This window comes from Telopea speciosissima, chromosome 2 (assembly GCF_018873765.1).
Source record: "Telopea speciosissima isolate NSW1024214 ecotype Mountain lineage chromosome 2, Tspe_v1, whole genome shotgun sequence".
In the NCBI taxonomy this organism is placed as follows: Eukaryota; Viridiplantae; Streptophyta; class Magnoliopsida; order Proteales; family Proteaceae; genus Telopea; species Telopea speciosissima.
In genome coordinates this window covers 2,198,498-2,218,956 of record NC_057917.1, presented here as the reverse complement: position 1 = coordinate 2,218,956, position 20,459 = coordinate 2,198,498, and the positions used below count along the sequence as shown (strand labels likewise).

Sequence of the window (20,459 nt, the reverse complement as noted above, 5' to 3'; positions counted from 1 at the left end):
TCACTCCAAGTTAACCTCAGTCGCGAACTCGCGATGCCCGAAGACGAGATTTGACTACAATCTTGAGTTCTTGACGCCGTGATGCCTCCTGAAATGTTATTTCAATTGTTTTTCGAAATTTCGATGGACCCGATCTGTACAAAAACTAGGGTTCAGGATTTTTTTATTTTGTTTGTCGATTTTCACCGACTCTGAACGATTCCCGGACCGATCCAGATCCCGATTTATGGTTTTTAAACCCTGAATGAGGCGGAACGGTAAAGACTCACGACTCACTCACTCAACTATAACTCCTCTATCTGCCTCTCTTTAAATTCATGTCGGACTCGAAGAATTCGGAGAGAGAGATGAATCCTTCGTCGCATGAGCCGACTGAATCTGACCTTCTTGCCAGAACCGTCACTAGCGCAACCTTGGATCTTGAACTTGAATTTTATGATGCTCACATAGACTATCGAAATGAAGCTGCGATGGGCGGAGTTGACTTTGGAACACCCCTTAATGAAGCGACGAGGGGCGAAATCGACATTGAACGAGCGGTTGATGAGGGCCCAAGAACTGCCGCCGAAACTTCGCCACTGCCTCCTCCTCCGCCGTCTTCAGAGGTTAATGAATCCTCCCACAATGGAGAGAGAGATCTTGTGGTGGGCCTGGAAGCAAATGGGTTGGATGGTGGGAATGGAGGGGAGCCGGTGTCTGTTATGGAAAAGATCGAACCGCAGTCGGAGTCTCAGTCCCAGTCCCAGCCTCAGCGGAGGAGGGCGCCACCGAAAACGGGGCTGGAGCTAGCGATGATTGAGACATCGCCCAAGACACCGGACTGGTTACCATCGGGTTGGCTGATGGAGAGCAGAATTCGGGGCTCTGGTGTCACCGCCGGAATGAAAGACCGGGTAATTTTGTTAACTCCATGCTTGAAGCAGAATATTTCTGTATTTTTCCCTACAACAAGTTTGAGATTTAACATGGTTAGAAAGTCCTTTACTCCTTTATCTTTGTTTGGTTGGTTGAGGTGTTCTACTTGCAAATTGGGTTATGAGACTGTTCTTTCTTTTCCACCTCATTCGGCCCGCTTTTGTAATTGTCTGGAAAATGTTCAAGAATAATTTCTAACCAATTGCTGTGGAAAGTTTCAAAATCAGGCATTTGACATTTTATGCTTTTGAGCCATCTAGAAGTTTTGTGGGTGAAACGTTAAATGAATTATCTTATACTACTACACATTTGAAAAATATACAGACTAAATTAAATGGATGAAATTGTGGTACATCATCTAGTAAATGTGCTTCAGAATTGATGTTGCTTTATTGTGTGCAAAAGATTGGTAAACGCAATATTGATACGTTTGAAGGGAGTTCAAATGAGTTTATTACAAAGAGATTGAGTAAATGTGCAATACAAGGATGCATATTTTTTTCAAAAGAAAATAGTTAGTGTACTAGTGCTACAAAAATCAAGAGAATGTTTAAAGAAAGAACCACTTGTTGAATTCATAGATCAACGATTGTTTGCTAAGAGCATCTTAAATGATTCACCTCAATCTTCTTAGGGAATATTGGAATCAACCACTTTCTTATATTTCAAAGATCCTACCAATTTGAGGTAAGGTCCTAATTTGTGCTTGTTATGATTGACAAGCACGTTGAACAATGTAAGTGAGAAAAAGAATATCAAATACATTTTCATGTTTCATAAGAATCCTAACAGCTACTAAAGGAAATATAAGGAAAAATACTACTGCAACAAAAAAGGGAAGGGGATATAAAAGAAAGAAGTTCAGGGGAAAATTTTTACTATTCTTACAGTAAACTATATATATTTTTGGTGAATAATAAATTCAATACCAAAAGGGAGAAGAGAGGGGGGGAGCTATAAAAAGAGACAAGCCCTAAGGAGCCGGGCCATCAAAACGAAGAAGGGAAACATCAAAACCCCAAGAAACAACAATATGCCTGTTCCTTGGGGTATCAACAAGAGGCTTAAGGGGGAGCATGTGAAGCTTAGAGCTAACATCAAAGAAGATGGCTTTCTAAATCATGTCGATAGAGCGAGAGTTGGAGGTCCATCTTCTGAGATTTCGCTCCATCCAAATGTGGGATATAGTAGCCCCAAACACAAGCTTGCTGGCGGTATCACAGATTGTACTACCCGAAAAGACCCTACTCAACCAAAGCCACTCCCTCTCAAATGGGAGGCGTCTCCTGCTATGGTGCCAAATAGAGGCCAAAGCTTTTTTCTAGATGGTTAGAGCTAAAGGGCAAGAGAAAAAAAGGTAGTCGATGTCCTCAATACTATTCCAACAAAGAGCACAAGAGGGGAAACAAGGATGTGGTGGTGGAGAAGAAATGATTGGGTGGGGAGGCAATGGTTAAGGGTTCTTCAAATGTGAAAGCTGTGGCGGGGGATGTGGCTTTTAAATGAAACATTATTGTACCAAGGGATTAGGGTTGCATGAAGTCTGACAAAGTCCCAAGTTGAGGAAGAGCTAAAAAGCCCTTTAGAGGAGGGGAGCCATGTATTCTTGTCTAAGGGAGAAGTGAAGGGGGGGGGGGGGAGGGGGAACCAGGATCCAAGGGAGATGATTGTGGAGAGGGGTAGATTTAGGAATGCCAGAGGAATAAATCGAGCGAGCACCAAGGATATTGTAGAGGACTTCAAGGGGATGCCATGGGTCAAGCCAGAGGGAAATAGAAGTCCCATTGCCTATCGCTGAGGAGGTAGCTGAAAGGGCTAAGGGGCGAAGGAGGAGGATCTTGCACCAGACCTAGGAGGGATCGGTGGGAAGGGGAACCGTCCAAATGGAGTCCCGCTTGAGAAGGTAGGAGTAGACCTAGTTAACCCAAATAAAGTCGTGCTTAGAGGAGATTTTCCAGATTAGCTTGAGAATGCCAACAATGTTATAATCCCGGATTCGGCGAATGCCAAGGCCACTTTCGATTTTGGGAGATAATGGAAGCCTAGCTAATCGGGTAAAGAAATTTGAAGGATTCCTTACCTCTCCATAGGAAGGAGCAAAAGAGGGATTCCATGGCAGAGATGGTGGGTTTTGGAAGACTATAAATACCGCACCAGTAAATGTAGGAAGATTGAAGGACTGATTTGATCTAAACAATATTCATGAAGGTATATGGTTAAATGTGAAAGAACAAAATCAATGGCCTTCCAGAAGTTGATGGACACAAGCTAAATGGCGAGTGGGTTGCTCTGCTTAGCATTCAATTTTAATACGGATATGGTCACATTACGACAACCTCAAAAATGTTGGGGACAATAAAACTCTTTCTCACTTGTGTGCAACTTATATATACTACAACAAAATATGTGCAAAACTAATAATGCATATAAATCAAAATACGTCAGCTTACAAAAGAACACACCAAATGTTTAACGCGGAAAACCCTTCAACCTCCGAAGTTAGACCTAGTTCATTTAAAACTTCCATTATAATCAATGACGTGAATACAAATCTTCTCTAGACAGTGCTAGAGGTTAACAAACATCAAGAGTAACAACCCCTCTTGGTTAACAATACAACTCACCAAAATTAGTGGATTTACAAGAGCACAATACTTTCACCTTAATACTAACGTGACAAACATGGGAAGAAACTGCATCACCTTTCTTTCTTACCTAGATAGAGAGAACACCATCATGTTACTACCTAAGGAACACTGATGCAGATTTATCACCAAACTGGGCTTCTTTGCTTAGTAATAAGTCTAGGGTTGGGTTATATACATGTCGGGCTTTTGATCCCATGAGTTTTCAATGTAATAGGCCACTTTTATGGGCCTAAACTATGGGTGATAAGGTTGCATACGGGATTAGTGGGTAGGGAGTGCTTGAACTATTCTGTGCCATAGCTCTGATACCAATTAATGTAAGACTAGAACCAGGATAGGTGTAATCCCAGGCAGGATCAAATAGAAAACACCCCCAATAAACAAGAAATCATTTGAGGGAACCAATTGAACAATGGGAACTAAATCATATGAGGAAACCAAGAGAACAATGGGAACTCAAATATATTAGGTTAGGGATGGAGATTTTATGGGAATTAGGGTAATGGTGTTAGGGTTGGTAATAGATATTGATTTGCATGATTCAGAGAATTATTAAATTGATTTCAGCAAACCAAAAGGCTGGGGACAGAATCGGCAGCAAGGTTCTTTTTGGAGAAATAGGGTAAAACTAGGGTTAGGGTTTAGAAGGGGAAAATAGGATTCAAGGAGAATGTCTGGGCAGAATCAGCCCAAGTTTGGATCGAGTTCTCCAATGGGGCAGCAGAGTACTCGACAAAGTTTGGGATAATTCCTATGGTTGGTTTTGGCTGGGCTTGATGGAGGTTGTCTAGAAGAGAGGAAGAAAATGGTTTGGATTTTGAGATCCTGACTTATTTGTTGGAGAAGAAGCCTTGATATTAGATTGCTTGAAAGTAGAATGACAATGGAGATGTAACGAAGAACCAAACGATCCACCCGGGCTTCCCATCGCAAGGTGTCAATTGGATCAAACACCGATTCCTTCAAACAATCCACCCAGGCTTCCCACCGCAAGGTGTCAATCGGATCAAATGCCTATTCCTTCAGCCTTGATCAAACACAAGACAAAAATCTTCAATGGAGAAGAAGAACAGCAAAAAGCTTTTCATTAATCAAAATTCGTGTCCCATGTTTCCCCCTTTACAACTTTATAGAAAAGACTCAAAAATAGACTCCTACACTAGAAAGGAAAGGCCTAACCCAATCCTTAACCTAATCGATAGCCTAAACTGACTAGGAAACTGAAATATTGAAGGAAATAGACTCAAAACATGGCTGGACTTATAGAGTCCTAATATAGCCCAACTTACGTACTAAAATCACTTAAATTGAACTAGCAGTTGGACCAGCTTGGACTTGGTTCAATTTAAAAACAAAAGACTTCAAAAATAAAATCAATTATGGAAACTAAACTAACTAATCCCGTATCCAACCTTATTACCCATAGTTTAGGCCCATAACAGTGGCCTGTTACATTGAAAACCCATGGGATCAAAGGCTCAATATGTATATAATCCAACCCTAGACTTATTCCTAAGCAAAGAAGCCCAGTATGGTGATAAATTTGCATCAAACACTCCTTGTGTGCATGTACCATTTTGTGTACACTATTCTTTGTGCATGCAATATTTCGTATACACCATTATTGTTGCAATATTGTACACAACAGAGTGCTCTATGTACTATATCTCTTTCTCATAGAGTATCTTCTTTGTGGTTCAATCGTTCTCTCTTTTATATCCACTCATGACAAATGAACGAGAAAAGGCTTCGCACTCTTGTGACAACAAAAGAGAAGTCACGCTCTCTGCTCACCGCATCTCTCTCCCTTTTCATATAGAAAAGGCGAGCTGTCATCACGGCTTGTGCAACGCGGTTGTGAGCCACACCCCCACAACACACGCCAAGAGAGAGCCGATTTCCTTGTACGAAAGGAAACTTGGGGGCCCCCTCGTAAGAAGGGATTTGCCAAACTTGCCATGTCAACATCGATGTATCTCTACAACGTAGGCTTTCCACCATGGCACACATCAAACTTCCTACGATTGTCGCACAGGGAATTTTCGTCTCAGAGAGGCCTCGATGGTTGATGCCTCACAAGGTCTTAAAGCCATGCTGTAGGAGTGGCCACAACATCTTTTCAATCCTACAACATGGTGCCTTTGCCTCTGCAAATGGCTTTCTTATCAGTCCACTTTGATCTCATTCTTCACTCACTATCACTATTCACTATTCACTATTCACACCGGTAGTACCTTGAATGAACAATAACTCCCGGTCGTGACACAGATCCATCTTTGCATTGGTCAGAGCTTGTACCTCTTTATCCTTAGGTAGCTTCACCAAATCATCGATGTGGTTCTTATGCAAAGAATCCATTTCCTCTTGCATGGATTTGAACCACTCATCTTCATGCTCATTGATATTTACTTCTTCAAAGCATTCTGGTTCACTTGCATCTATTAAAATAATATATTGATGTGGTGGACACCTAATAGACGATTATCGCTCCATAATAGATCTTCTCAACTGAGGTTCAACTAGTGGATTTCAAGGGGGTTGTTCCCCGTGTTTAACATCACCTGTACTATCTATAGGAGCGTCATCATCGTCATCACCAACTGCATCCTCATTGTCTTCTTGTACATCTCCCCCCATCATCATGCACCATGGGTGGAAGAAGATCGATGAGACCATCAATAAATGGTTTTTTTTTTGTCTTTCTTTTTCTTGTATGTGGCTGCCTCTTAGGGATGTAAATGAATAGCCGAAATCCGCTTCCGAATTTGTGTCCATATCCGTTTAGCACTATCCGAATCTGTTCGAAAGCTAAACGGATACGGATAGGCTATAGCTATCCGAAAAACTATATTTACATGTAAACGGATAAAATATCCGATCCGTATCCGTGTCCGTTTAGCACTATCCGAATCCGTTCGAAAGCTAATCGAATGCGGATGCGGATATAGCACTATCCGAGCCGAATCCGATCCGTTTACATCCCTACTGCCTCTCACGTGGTTGTCAAGGTTAAGCTATACTCTTTGTTTCCCTCCATCGTTTACATGCGATTGCACGAACCTCTCTCCAATACCATTTTGTTGGGACTTTTTGATGTAGATCGAAGCATGAAGAAGAGAAGAGTAAGGAATCACTGTTCACATGAACAGTGATTTAGTCTTCAACTTGGGTTTTGTAGAAGGATTTTCATCAAGGCAATATATTCCACCTGTTCAACTTCTACAGCCTCAGACGTATCCATTACTAGTATTATCGCACATGGAGTTCTTGACAGCTAGTAAGGAATCAGAGGTATCCAAATTAGAAACAAATTCCACATGTTCAACATCTACAGCCTCAGACGTACCCATTACTAGTCTTATCTCACATGGAGTTCTTAACAGCTAGTAAGGAATCAAACGTTTCAAAATTAGAAATAGCAAAAATTAGAAACTACCTAATATAAACTAAACTATGGTAGCATTAGGAGAGAATCTTCCTCCACTTAGTGGGCCCACACGATCTTCTAAAAATCAATCCCAAAAAGGCAAATTTTGGCTTTGACACTGTTCACGTGAACAGTGTTTTAGTCTTCAACTTGGGTCTTCTAGAAGGATTTCCATCAAGGCAATATAGGCTGTGACACTGTGCACGTGAACAGTAATTCCTGATTCTTCTCTCCTCTTCCAGCTATGGGTCACAGACTCACAATCTCTCCTCCCCACTCTTGGAATTATGGTTCGAATTTCTTTCCTGAGAAATGTGCCACTTCGACATCGGGATCACTATAAGTGTAGCTTGGTTTGTGACCTAACTTGACGGAGTTGAGTTCTTTTAAGAGTGGGAGAGCTAAGACAGTTATGTGTATGGTTACTTTGGGATATTACACAATTTGTTTTAATTTTATCTTGTTGGAGTTAGATAATGTAGCTAAGTTCTTTTCGGTTTCAATTTAGAATTCAATTAGGGTTTTTTTATTCTTAATTATATGCTACCATGTCATCCCATTTGGGATAGATGGGAATGGATGAAATTTGTATGAGTTCTTGTGCTGCTGTATGCTGAGGTTACTTGACTGTGTTTTTCTTCTTCTTCTTCTGTTTAACCCAGATTCCAGGTCTGATCTCTTCAATACCTTCTTCCTTTGTTCTTTCTACTCATTCCCTGTTCTTTTCTTTTTTATTTCTATTATTTTCCCTCCTCACACCGGTGGCGGTACTCCGTTCCAGCAACTGATTGAACCATCAAGAGAGAGCTAGGTCTCCCTTGACAATTTTCTTTCAGTGTGAAATTTAGGGACTTGAATCCTCACCTTAGGGTGACTTTGCCTGTCTGATTTGAACCCGTAAGAGTCTCCCTTTGCTGAGAAACAAATCTTTTATCTGTGGACTGATTCTGAAACTAGCTCCAGATCTATTATCAGTCATAAAATAATATTATTTTGTTTGATCTTTTGGGTGCTTGTGAGTTGATTCGAAAACTCTTAAGGGTTGGGAATTCCTGCCTGAAATTTCATTTGGATTGGCTAACTATGGAGAAGATCTCAAAACCTGAAGCATAACCAGTCATCGCTGGTTTACTACCTAAGAAGAAGAAAACATCTTCTTCTTATTTGCTATTAAAGACCCTACTCCTCTTATTTACAAGTGAACCCTTCTTCCTTAAGTTGGGTGTCCTTGTTTCATTCTTTCTTCTGAAATTCCAGAAAACCCCTATTTTTTTTCAACTCTAATCCCCCAATTAATCCTTGTTTCTAGATTGCTTCACTTTTAAGGGTTTGAACTGTTTCAGAATTTATGAAATTGCCACTGCTCTCTTAAAATTGAGTTATTTGTTACCTGCGGGCCCATAGCGATGCACATTTAAGGGTTTTTAGAACCTGGTATTGCATCAATTAGTATCAGATCTGAATTTCTTCCATTTTTCTAACCATGACTGGATCCTTGCACATCACCAACCCTGAGTTGCACAAGCTATATTGGGAACTTGCTGAGAGTTAACAAAACTACAAAAGGCTGAAGTGAGACTTGACTGGTACATGGCACTTTCCAAATCCAAGTGTCAAGAAAATTTTCTTGACTAGTTGACCAAAGTTGGGAGGATTTTCGCCTACAAATCCTTTCCAGAAGATAAGAAGCGAGAGTTCATCCTCACTATGTTTATTGGATATGCTTACTCATGGTGGGATAACGTGCTACAGTCAAGACTTATTAGTAGACTCGGACCAGTTACAAGCTGGGAAGTTACGAAGCAAATATTGAACAAAAAATTCAGTGAAGATGCTCTTCCACAAGATGGGCAACTTCCACCAATGTAATAAAAATATGGATACCTACACCAAGGAGTTCCACAAGTTGTCTTCCAAATGCAGACTCCAGGAGTCCGATCAATGAGTAATGAAGTACCTCAATGAGCTGAATACAGAGATCCAATTAGAGCTTACCAATGGGGACTTCAGATGAGTTGATGTGACAGCTGCATATCAGCATATGCCAAGATTGCTGAAGAAAAGTAGAATTATTTGAAGGACATGATCAAGACTTCTTCAACCTATAAGTCTACACCCAAGACTGAGGAAAGGAAGGTTGAGCTTCACAAGGCTGATGAGAAGAAGCTGGAGATCTCCAAGGGTAGCAAGTGGTTTAAGAATTGTGTGTCACAATTATGGTGAGGAAGGTTACCAAGGTAAAAAGTGTCCCAACAAGACTCATCCTCTTACCATGGTCGAGAGGTTTTCAAATATGGATGACAAGGATGACATGGAGGCATATAAGGGTTGTCCTGCTGATCCAACTGATGGTCATGATGGTAAGGTTGAAGCCAATTAGTTAGCCTTACTTCCTTCTCTGATGGACTGGTAGAGAAGGCTCTCCTTTTTCGATAGAAGAGTAGTCTACTACATGGTGAGGATTTGACAGCAGTGCACACAGTTTGTCGACACGGGAACGGAAGCTGCCTTCATCTTTGTGGACCTAATTCAGGCACTTAACCTCCCGCAAAAGCAGCTATTCAAGAAAGTCTGTATGCGAGGTTTTGGGTCTAATGCTAGAGAAGAGGCTGATGCAATTCTTCGAGATAATTTTACGGTTTGGCCGCTTCCTGCATACTAGTGCATTGTGACGTTCTCTTAAGGCTACAGTGGCAGTGTAAGGTCGATATACTATATGATGGTTCACGAAACACCATCAAGGTGAAACAAGGAGGTTGTACGTTTCTGATGTTGTCTCATTTGCCTCGATGACAACAGTTCTCTCCTCTTCCAGCTGTGGGTCAGTCTATCCTCCCCACTCATGGAGTTGTGGGTTGATTGTCTTCCCCAAGATATGTGCCACCTCACCGTCGAGATCACTATAAGGGTATTTTGGGTTCACGACTTAACTTGAAGGAGTTGAGTTTTTTTTAAGAGCGGGAGAGAGCTAATGCAATTATGCGTATGGTTGCTTAAGGATATTTATGTAATTTGGTTTTAATTTTATCTTGTTGGAGTTGGATAACGTAGGGAAATTCTTTTTAGTTTCAATTTTAGAATCTAATTAGGAGTCTTCTTATTCTTATTTATATGCTGTCATGTAACCCCATCGGAGATAGATTGGAATGGATGAAGTTTATATGAGTTCTTGCGCTGCTGTGTGCTGAGGTTATGTGACTGTGTTCTTCTTAATTCTTATTTCTCTGTTCAACCTAGATCCCAGGTCTGATCTCTTCAATACCCTCTTCCTTTGTTCTTTCTACTCATTCCTCGTTCTTTACCTTTTTATTTCTATTACTTTTTCCCCTTTCACTGGTGGTGTTACTCTGTTCCGGCAACTGATTGAACCATCAAGAGAGAGCTTGGTCTCCCTCGACACTTTTCTTTCAGTGTCAAATTTAGAGACGTGAATGCTCACCTTAGGGTGACTAGGCCTGTCCGATTTGAACCCGTAAGACTCTCCCTTTGCTGAGAAACAAATCTTTTATTTGTGGACTGATTCTGAAACTAGCGCCAGATCTAATATCAGTCATAAAATAATCTGTTCTACGGACAACAATATGTTGAACTACTTCAACAAGCCTGTGCGTGAGGTATCCAGCATCTGATGTTCGGACAGCAGTATCTACAACCCCCTTGCAGCCTCCGTAGCAGGAAATGATATATTCTGTTAAAGAGAGTCCTTCGCGTAAATTTCTTTGAATAGGTATAGATGAAATAAGACAGCTTATTTCTTATTAATTTTAATTTATTTGGATTTCTAATTCTAAGTAATATTATTTTGTTGGATCTTTTTGGTGCTTGTGAGTTGATTTGATAACTAAGAGTTGGGAATCCCTGCCTGAAATTTCATATGGATTGGCTAACTATTGAGAACGATCCCATTACCTGAAGCATAACCAGTCATTGCTGGTTTACTACCTAAGTCATTGCTGGTTTACTACCTAAGTCGTGAGGAAGAAGAAAATATCTTCTTTTTTATTTGCTAATTGCTATTGAAGACCCTGCTCTTTTTATTTACAAGTGAACCCTTCTTCTTTAGGTCGAGTGTCCTTATTTCGTTTTTCTTTTGAAACTCTAGAAAAAAACCCCTCTTTTTTTTTCAACTGTGTTACATGATTACTTCACTTTTGAGGGTTTGAACTGTTTCAGAACTTAACGAAATTGCCACTATAAAATTGAGTTTTTTATGTGGGTCCATAGCGATCCGAACTTAAGGATTTTTGAAACCCGGGATCATATCAAGAAGTTGCACTCTCCACTCATCTTCTCTCTGTCCCTTCTTATATAGGAAAGGGTAAATTACGCATACACCCCCTGTACTTTGCCTTACATACAAATCGAGCCAAGGTTTCAAAAAGTGAATGAGTACACCCCCTGTAGTTTCAAAACCATGCTAAACTAACAAACCGTTAGCTATCCAACGTTAACTGATGATGTGGTGTTGAGAGTGGATATGAAATGTCTGTTTTACCCTTAGATACCCACTAACCTAAACAGTGGGTGAAGAGATTCCCCCTTCTTCCATCTTCTTCCCAAAACCCTAATCTGCAAAAAAAAAATTCAGAAAAGGTGGAATCTGAGGACTTCCTAAAGATTGGTGGAAATGATGCCCTCTTCAATACTTGATTTGCTGTTTCTCAACAACGAGACAGAGAGAAACAGCCAACAGAAACAATTTTTACATTGGCTTGATAAAGGGGATTTTCGTCCAAAACAAACCTTCTCCCTTCCTGAATTTGGATGGAGAACAAAATTGCTCTTGTTTCAGCCTGGATTACAGATAACCTACAAAAATTCAGGAGAGAAATTTATGCTAGGGAAAAGAAGATTGTAAAATCGAATTTGGCACTATGAATCAGTAAGAACAAAACAAACACAATAAATCCCTTGATGCAAAACAGACCTAACTCAAATCTGTTGGATTTTCAGGAAGTTTTGGTCGACACAAAATCATTAGTCAGAAACATGTCTAATGACTTTGATTCAATGTAAAATTAGTTTGCAGCTATATTTTGGACAATTTTTCTTGTTAATTTCATTCCTCAGAGATTAAGGAAGAATTCCTCTTTCATAAATGTTTGGATTCACCCAATTTGGATGTGATTTAAGGGCTTGGAAATCAAAAAACAGAAGAGTCCTCAGATTCCACCGTTTCTGAAGAAGAAACTTTTCCAACACTTCTCCACCTGACTGATTCCGACATTTCTTCTTGGTCTTCCTCGGACACTTTCTTCTTCTTCTTATTTGATTGCTTGCTTTGCTGTACAATCTTCAAACATTAATCCCACCTTCTCTGCAACCCAATCAACCACATACCCATATAATTCTAAGGATATATTTAAATATTATCAATTTGGTAAAGTTTTTTTTTTTGGGATGGAATTAGTAAAGTAACCCAAAACTGTTATTAAATCCATCCTTACAAAAAGCTAGTTGTGTTAACGTGAATGCTTCTTCTTCTTCTTCTGCTGCTCAAGAAGACGGGATTGAAAGAGCGTTATAGAAACTATGGTGGTCCGGAAGATAGGGAAATATGAGGTGGGCAAGGATGATTGGAGAAGGGACGTTCGCCAAGGTCAAGTTCGCTCAGAACACTGAGACTGGTGAAAGCGTCGCCATGAAAGTATTAGACCGCAGATTCCACCGTTTCTGAATTTTTTTTTTTGCAGATTATGGTTTTGGGAAGATGGAAGAAGGGGGTATCTCTTCATACACTGTTTAGGTTAGTGTTTATCTAAGGGTAAAATGGATATTTCATATCCACTCTCAATGCCACATCCTCAGTTAACGTTGGATGGCTCACGGTCAGTTAGTTTATCATAGTTTTGAAACTACAGGGGATGTACTCATTCACTTTTTGAAACCTTGAGTTGATTTGTATTTAAGGCAAAGTTCAGGGGGTGTGCGCGTAATTTACCCTATAGGAGAAGATGACCTGTTGTCATGGCTTGTGCAGCATGTTCGTGAGCCACCCCGCCGCAACAACCGCCAAGAGAGAGAGAGAGAGCTGATTTCCTAGTTCGAAGAAAACATTTGGACCCTCTCCACGTGAGGAGGTTCCAATAACAAAGATTTGCCAGTATTTGCTAAATTAATGACAATTATGAAGAAACCTTGTGCTTTCCAGTAGATGCAATATTTGTGTTTTTGCCTACCAGATAGTTCACATGCTGATATAAGTATATAACAATCTAAAAAACCGACAAGAACTCAATGCAATTGAGATGAGGAGCCTTAAATCTAGTATAAACATCCCTCTAAAATATCCAGAAGATTCCCATCACTTGAGTAATCCAGCTTCCAGAAAAAGCAGTGGCTGTGGATATCTTATGGTGATGAATAAGGGTTATCTTTATAAATTTTGGAATGTAAGATATAGGTAAACAAGTAAATGCATCTATAGTGATTAGAATGGATGCCTCATGCATGAATGCCAGCTTCATTTCACCCCAGAACCATTTGCATCAGGGGATTGGAGGAGCTATCCATATCAGGAGGGTTGTTGTAAGCAAGAAAATGAAGACTACTGAAAAATAATATCTCTCTATGAATTTTGTTAGTATGGCCAGTTGTGGTGCTTTCTGCCTTGAATGATTTCTAAGGTAAATGCATTAGTTCTGAAGTCATATGATCCTTGTTCTCCTTTCTTTGTTTACCAATCGATCCCTACTTGCTGTTGAACTCTTGATGCTTAAAAGCTGCATGGATTATGGGAAAGTCTGCTCTGTGTACTTTCAAATGTTTGGTATTTTTAGGAACTTTGTTATTAATTTTTACAACCTGTGCCTGACCCTATTTGACAATTAGATGTTAAGGCATAATCTGGCCTATGTTATTTCCAGGTTTTTAGTTAGATCTACGCTTACTTGCTGGTGGGTTTTCCATCTGCATATACTGCTCTAGTTCTCTCTAGTAGTAAGTTGACCAAGTCTCTGGCTGAAAATGCATAATGAACGTTTGTCAATGCTCCTTTGCTGGAACCAACAATGCCTTAGTATACTTGCCATGACTGATTGATGTTCAAGTGGCTCATACAAATGCATTAAAAAATAGGCTTATATTTATTTAGATGTTTGTTCTGTTGAAATTTTATTGGATACATTTCTGTTGTTGGTATTGTTATTGGCCTGAAATTTTATCTTATTTGCTAATCTTGGTTGAAAAATTGTTTCCAGATGTTTATGAGACATGCAAATGCAATTGGGGCTTTGGCTTTTCTCCCTGATTATTTTTATTTACAGTTGTATATAAAGTGCAAACTGATCTTTGTTTTTTCAAATTAATGGTTAATTGCTAAGTGCTGAGCAATGTTTTTGATGGGTTTCTAGAATCCTAAGGTTACTAGGTTCAGAAATCCAATGAAACTAGAATCGCAATGACAGCTTTAGAAACCAAATTTTAGAAGAAATTGAATAATAGTTAATTCAAGAATCGGAGTGGGCTAATAATCTGATCAAAGGTCAGAATAATGGAGTAGAACAGCTTCCCAAATTCTGGATCAAATCTGATTGATAGATCCTGAAGTTTTGGGATGGTCCTATTAATGTAGAACTGTATTTGAAGACACAAAACAACTTAACATAAAATAACTAACTGTTGTAAAATAGGTTCAAGGGTATTTATGTCCTAGGGGGTATTTATGTCCTTGTCCTATTCTGGAATGTTCTCTCACACATTATAAATAAAGAGAGGCTGTGATCAATTCGACACAAGCCATATTTTCTCAATTTTTCCACATGGTATCAGAGCAGGGTTCCCTTTTGGGATTAGAACCCTAATGGTTCTTTTCACGAAACCCTAGGCCATCTCTCTCTCTCTCTTCTCGGGTTCTGTGCAGCAAGCACCCTTCACCGCCACTGCCACCGCCACCATCTCCCTCAGTCCCTCTGTCTTCCTTCTTCTCGGTTGTAGTCACCGCCTCCACCAGCACCACCACCTACCGCCTCCACTACCTCCAGCCTTCACTGCCACCGTCTTCTAGCGACTCCGCCCCTCTCGCCTCTCTTTCGATTTCACCCTTGGTGGTGAGTTTTTTTCTCCCACCAAGGGCTTTCTCTTCTCCTTTCATGATTTAATTCTTCTTCCGTTTCTTTTCGGAAGGTGATGTTCTTATTTGGATCCCCGAGGTGTTGATGCTTGTGTGATGTATCTTTGACCAGCAACCATGGGTGACTCTGAGATCTCCTCTACATCTATTGAACAGGAAGGGTTGATGCAGATTCATCACCAAATAAGGCTTGTTTCATTGGGAATAAGTCTAGGGTTGGGTTACATACATGTTGGGCTTTTGATCCCATGGGTTTCTAATGTAATAGGCCACTTTTATGGGCCTAAAATATGGGTAAATAGGTTGCATACGGGATTAGCTCCCATACTTAGTTTTATTTCCATACTTAGCTTTTTATTTGGTGTTTTAAATTGAACCAGTTCAACCAATGGTTCAATTTAAGTGATTTTATTAGTTTTTCTTTTAGTTGTTTAGTTAGGCTGGATTAGGACTCTATTTTGAGTCTATTTCAGTTTCCTAGTCAGTTTAAGTTAGCTAATAGGTTAGGGATAGGATTAGGCCTTTCCTTTTTAGTGTCTAAGTCTATTTTTGAGTATTCTATATAAGTTTGTAAGGGAGGTCAGCATTGGATACGAATTTGATTAATAAAAACTCAGCTTTATGCTTGCTGCCTTTGTTGCTGCTGTTGCTCCTTGAGAGTGTTGCATCCTTGTGGGTTTATCAAGGTGGAAGGGATTGGTGGATCTCTAATCGACTCCTTGCATCGTGAAGATCGGGAGGGCTGCTACTTATCTCCTTGTATCGTGAAGATCGGGAGACCTCATTGTTCATCTTCAATGGCAGCTCAAAGCTGCTGCCATTGAAGATCTCTTCAAATCCAGTAAGTTTGAATCTGAACTTTGTTTAAACCTTCTTCTTCTCACTCCTACCCTAACTAGGATTCCTCCATAACTTCAAATCTGTCCATCAGTTTCAAACCAAACTTTCAGCATACATCCCTTACATCATTATTGACACTCGATCCAAGTTTCGTCAGACCCCCACCACCTTAAACCCTAGAATCCCCTTTTCCTACCCCCATTAGGAATTGTCTCAAATAACCTTATCTTGCTGTCCAACTCATCTAACCTACTTTCATTTACTCAAACATCATAAAACCTATACCATTAGACTTCCCTACACCTGCCTATCATTACCATATAAGACAACGCTAACCTAAACCTAGCTTTAACCCTAATTTTGACCTAAAATTCAATTCTGCCCAAAATTGCAGAATTTCAAAACTCATCCAAACCCAAACTTTTTTGTACCATAATAGCCCTCTAGACCTGCCCATTAATACCCTATAAACCCCTTTCCCAATGTCCAACCCTAACCCTAGTTTTGCCCTAATTACTAAACCCTACCCCAATCGGCCAGCCTTTGTGTGTGACCCCATTACCCTGGCTCCTAGTAGGTCTCCTACTTATTTAGGACTACATTAAGGGGTCAATAAACGGGACTTACTTCCATTCCCTTCTAGCTCCATTAAATTAAATGGGTGCAATTACTTGATGTGGGCACGATCTTGCTACCTGGCTGTCGATGCTCGTGGGCTTTCTTGAATTCTTACCGGTGTTGCTGTTATACCTACTGCTGTTCGTCCTGCTCAAGACAAATGGATGTCTTCCAATTTTCTTGTGATGTCCTACCTCATCAACTCTATGGATCCTACAATAGCCAGGGGCTATTTACTTCTTGACACTGCTACCAAAATTTGGAAGACAACTAAGGATACATACTCACAGGTCGGTAATGCTGCCCAATATTACGAACTTTGTCAGAAGATTCATGCCACGAAACAAGGGGAGTTATATCTTTCTCAGTATTACTCCACTTTGCGTAGCATGTGGCAACGATTAGATTTTTATGGGTCTTTTTCTGCCACCTGTGAGATTGAAGCTTCTGCTTTCAAGAAATGGGAAGATGGGCTTCGAGCTTTTGATTTTCTTACAGGACTGAATATTGAATTTGATCAGATCCGGATCCATGTTCTGAATTGGGAACCATTTCCTACTCTTGAGCAAGCGTATGCTATGGTGCAAACTGAGGATAATCGACGTAATGCTATGGTTCATTTTGTTTCTCAGGAAAGATCTGCCCTTGCCCCCAGTTCACAAAATATTTCTTGTGGTGGTCTTTCCCATGGTACTGGTGATCGGGCTCCATTAAAATGTGACTATTGTGGCAAGGAAAGGCATACCTGTGAGAGATGTTGGAAAATGCATGGGCGCCTTGCAAATACTCGCGGTCGTGGTCAGGGTCGTCCCACTTCTTCCTGTGCCCATCAAACTTCCTCTAAAGGCACTGCTGCTGCTGATCAACCTGTCTCTCAGGAGGTTCTCCACACTTTACGGAATCTGGTCACTAAATTGGACTCTTCTTCTTCATCAGCAGCCCCATCTGCGGCATCGGCTACAACCCTGCCAAGGAATTTCGAACCATCTTCTACCTCTGACCTGGAAGGTATCTCTTTTTGTGGTCATGATTCCTCTTTTTTTATCCGGGACTTGGATAATTGATACAGGGGCTACTGATCATATGACCGGTTCTCCTCTTCATTTTTCCCAATATTCTCCTTTATCTAGAAATACAAAGGTTCATGTGGCTAATGGTTCTCTTTCATCAGTTTCGGGAAAGGGTACCATTACCTGTACTTCATCCCTATCTTTTTTATCCGTTTTACATGTTCCAAAATTTTCAACTAACTTGCTTTTTATTAGTTCTCTTACCCTTGATCTAAATTGCAAAGTGACTTTTTTTCCTGATCACTGTATTTTTCAGGATCTGGTAACGGGAAATACGATTGGTTATGGTAAGGTGAATGAGGGTCTTTACTTGCTGGACAGTTCTCCATCAGCAATGGTTTCCCAATGTGATTCGTCTTCTTCTTTGAGTGATTTGCATCGGTGGTATCGTCGCTTGGGCCATCCTCTAGGAATTTTATTTTCTTTATTTCCGAATTTATTCAAATTTGGTGAATAAATGTAATCCTAATAATTGTAGTTGTGATGCTTACAATTTTGTAAAGCAAACATGGACAGTTTATCCTATTTTTGACAATCGTAGTTTGGTACTTTTTGGTTTAATTCACTCTGATGTATGGGGCCCTGCCTGTTATGTTTCTACCTCTGGATATAGATGGTTCATTACCTTTATAGATTGTTTTAGCCATACCACATGGGTGTATCTTATGCACCAGAAAAGTGATGTATTTAATTGTTTTCAACTCTTCCACAACATGGTTCAAACACAGTTTGATGCCAAAGTCAAAATCTTTTGATCAGATAATGGGAAGGAATATGTCGACGGTGCATTTCAGAAGTATTTATCAGAGCATGGTATTATTCATCAGACGAGTTGCGTGGATACTCCGGCTCAAAATGGTGTTGTCGAGCGGAAGAATCACCATCTTTTAGAGGTTGCCCGATCTTTGATGTTTGCCATGAATGTTTCGTTTCAGTTTTGGGGGGAAGCTGTTCTATTGGCTGCTTATCTCATTAATCGGCTGCCCTTTCGGGTGTTGTCTTCCCGCTGTCCGCTTGAGTTGTTGTTGGGTTCTTCCTCCTTTGTGGTGCCCCCCAAGGTGTTTGGTTGTGTTGGTTTTTGCCCTGAATCACCATGTTCATGGGAAGTTTGATCCTAAGGGGTTGCGATGTATTTTTTTGGGCTATTCTGCTACCCAAAAGGGATACAAGTGTTATCATCCTCCCTCTCGAAAGCTCTTTGTTACTATGGATGTGGTTTTCCGCAAGGGGGAGGTGTATTTTCCATCTTCCACTCCTCTTCAGGGGTGTCTTCTAGTGAAGAGGATCCTTTGATTACTTCTCTTGATGTTCCCATGGTAGAGGACATTACTTCTGGTATTGCACTTGAAGATGGAATAACAGGACAAGAGCAGGCACAATCTCAAATGCAGGGGGAGATTGGGAAATCTGATCCTTTGAAGGTTTTTACCAAAGGAACATGGCACAAACAGAAGCAAGTTGAGACCCAAGTTGACACCACTGCACCTAACCAATTGTTGCTCCCGGATCCAGGCTCTTTGCCCATTGCTCCTGGTAAGTCTCCTTTGGATCCTAGTTTAGATTTACCTATTGCTATTCGTAAACCCCGGAGAACTTGTACTCAACATCCCATATCTAATGTTGTCTCTTATGATTCTCTTTCTCCTTCCTTCCAAGCCTTTGTTTCTACTCTGTCTTCTGTTTCTATTCCTAATACCTAGCAGGAAGCAATGGACATTCTAAGATGGAAAGATGCAATGAATGAGGAAATGAGAGCTTTGGAAAATAATGAGATGTGGGATGTGGTGAACCTTCCTCCAGGAAAGAAATCAGTCGACTGCAAATGGGTCTTCATTGTCAAGCATAAGGCTGATGGGACTGCGGAACGATATAAGGCGAGATTGGTTGCTAGAGGGTTCACTTAGACTCATGGGATTGACTACCAAGAAACCTTTGCCTTAGTGGCAAAGGTGAATACTATTAGAGTCATCATTTCGTGTGCAGCCAATCAAGGATGGGATCTTCAACAACTAGATGTGAAGAATGCCTTTTTCCATGGAGAGCTTGAAGAGGAGGTGTATATGGATATTCCCTCGGGTTTTATTGATAATCAAACCCAAGGAAAGGTGTGTTATCTCAAAAAGGCTCTCTATGGTTTGAAACAGTCTCCAAGAGCTTGGTTTGGATGATTCCATAGAGCAATGGTGTCCATTGGTTACAAACAAAGTGATGCGGATCATACTTTGTTTATCAAGAAGAGAGACAAGCTCATTACTGTGCTGATCATGTATGTTGATGACATTGTTATTACTGAAAACAATGTTGATGAAATAAAGAAGTTAAAATTTTTTTTGGGAATTGAATTCGAGATCAAGGATTTGGGACAGCTCAGATATTTTCTTGGGATCGAGGTTGCCTATTCTGCTCAATGTATCTTCCCATCTCAATGGAAGTATACTCTTGATTTGTAATCTGAAACTGGTATGTTGGAGCGTAAGCCTGCAAATACCCCCTTGGAACCAAATTCTCACATAAAGAGTAAAGATGGAGATCCAGTGGATAAAGGCAGCTATCAACGATTAGTTGGCAGATTAATCTACCTATCTCACACACACCTTGATATTGCCTTTGTTGTGAGTGTTGTGAGTCAGTATATGCACGATCCTCACTCCACTCACCTAGAGGCAACATACAGGATCTTGAGATATTTGAAGTCTGTACTTGGGAAAGGTGTACTCTTTTCTTCTCAAGGTCATTTACGGATTGAGGAGGCCTACACCGATGTAGATTGGGCATGATGTCCAGATGATAGGAGATCCACCTTTGGGTACTGTACTTCTGTTGGAGGAAATTTGGTGACTTGGAGGAGTAAGAAACAATAGGTGGTTGCT

At 40.4% G+C, this 20,459-nt stretch overlaps 1 protein-coding gene across 1 annotated transcript in view; it reads left to right on the top strand.

The window, feature by feature from the left end:
- The first annotated feature begins 282 nt into the window (after window positions 1-282).
- LOC122653074 (methyl-CpG-binding domain-containing protein 5-like) overlaps window positions 283-20,459 on the top strand; it is a 31,759-nt gene continuing 11,582 nt past the window's right edge. The window contains exon 1 of the mRNA XM_043847008.1: window positions 283-893. Coding sequence (XP_043702943.1) covers window positions 318-893 — 576 coding nt within the window. The 5' untranslated portion in view covers window positions 283-317. The remainder of the gene's footprint in view (window positions 894-20,459) is intronic.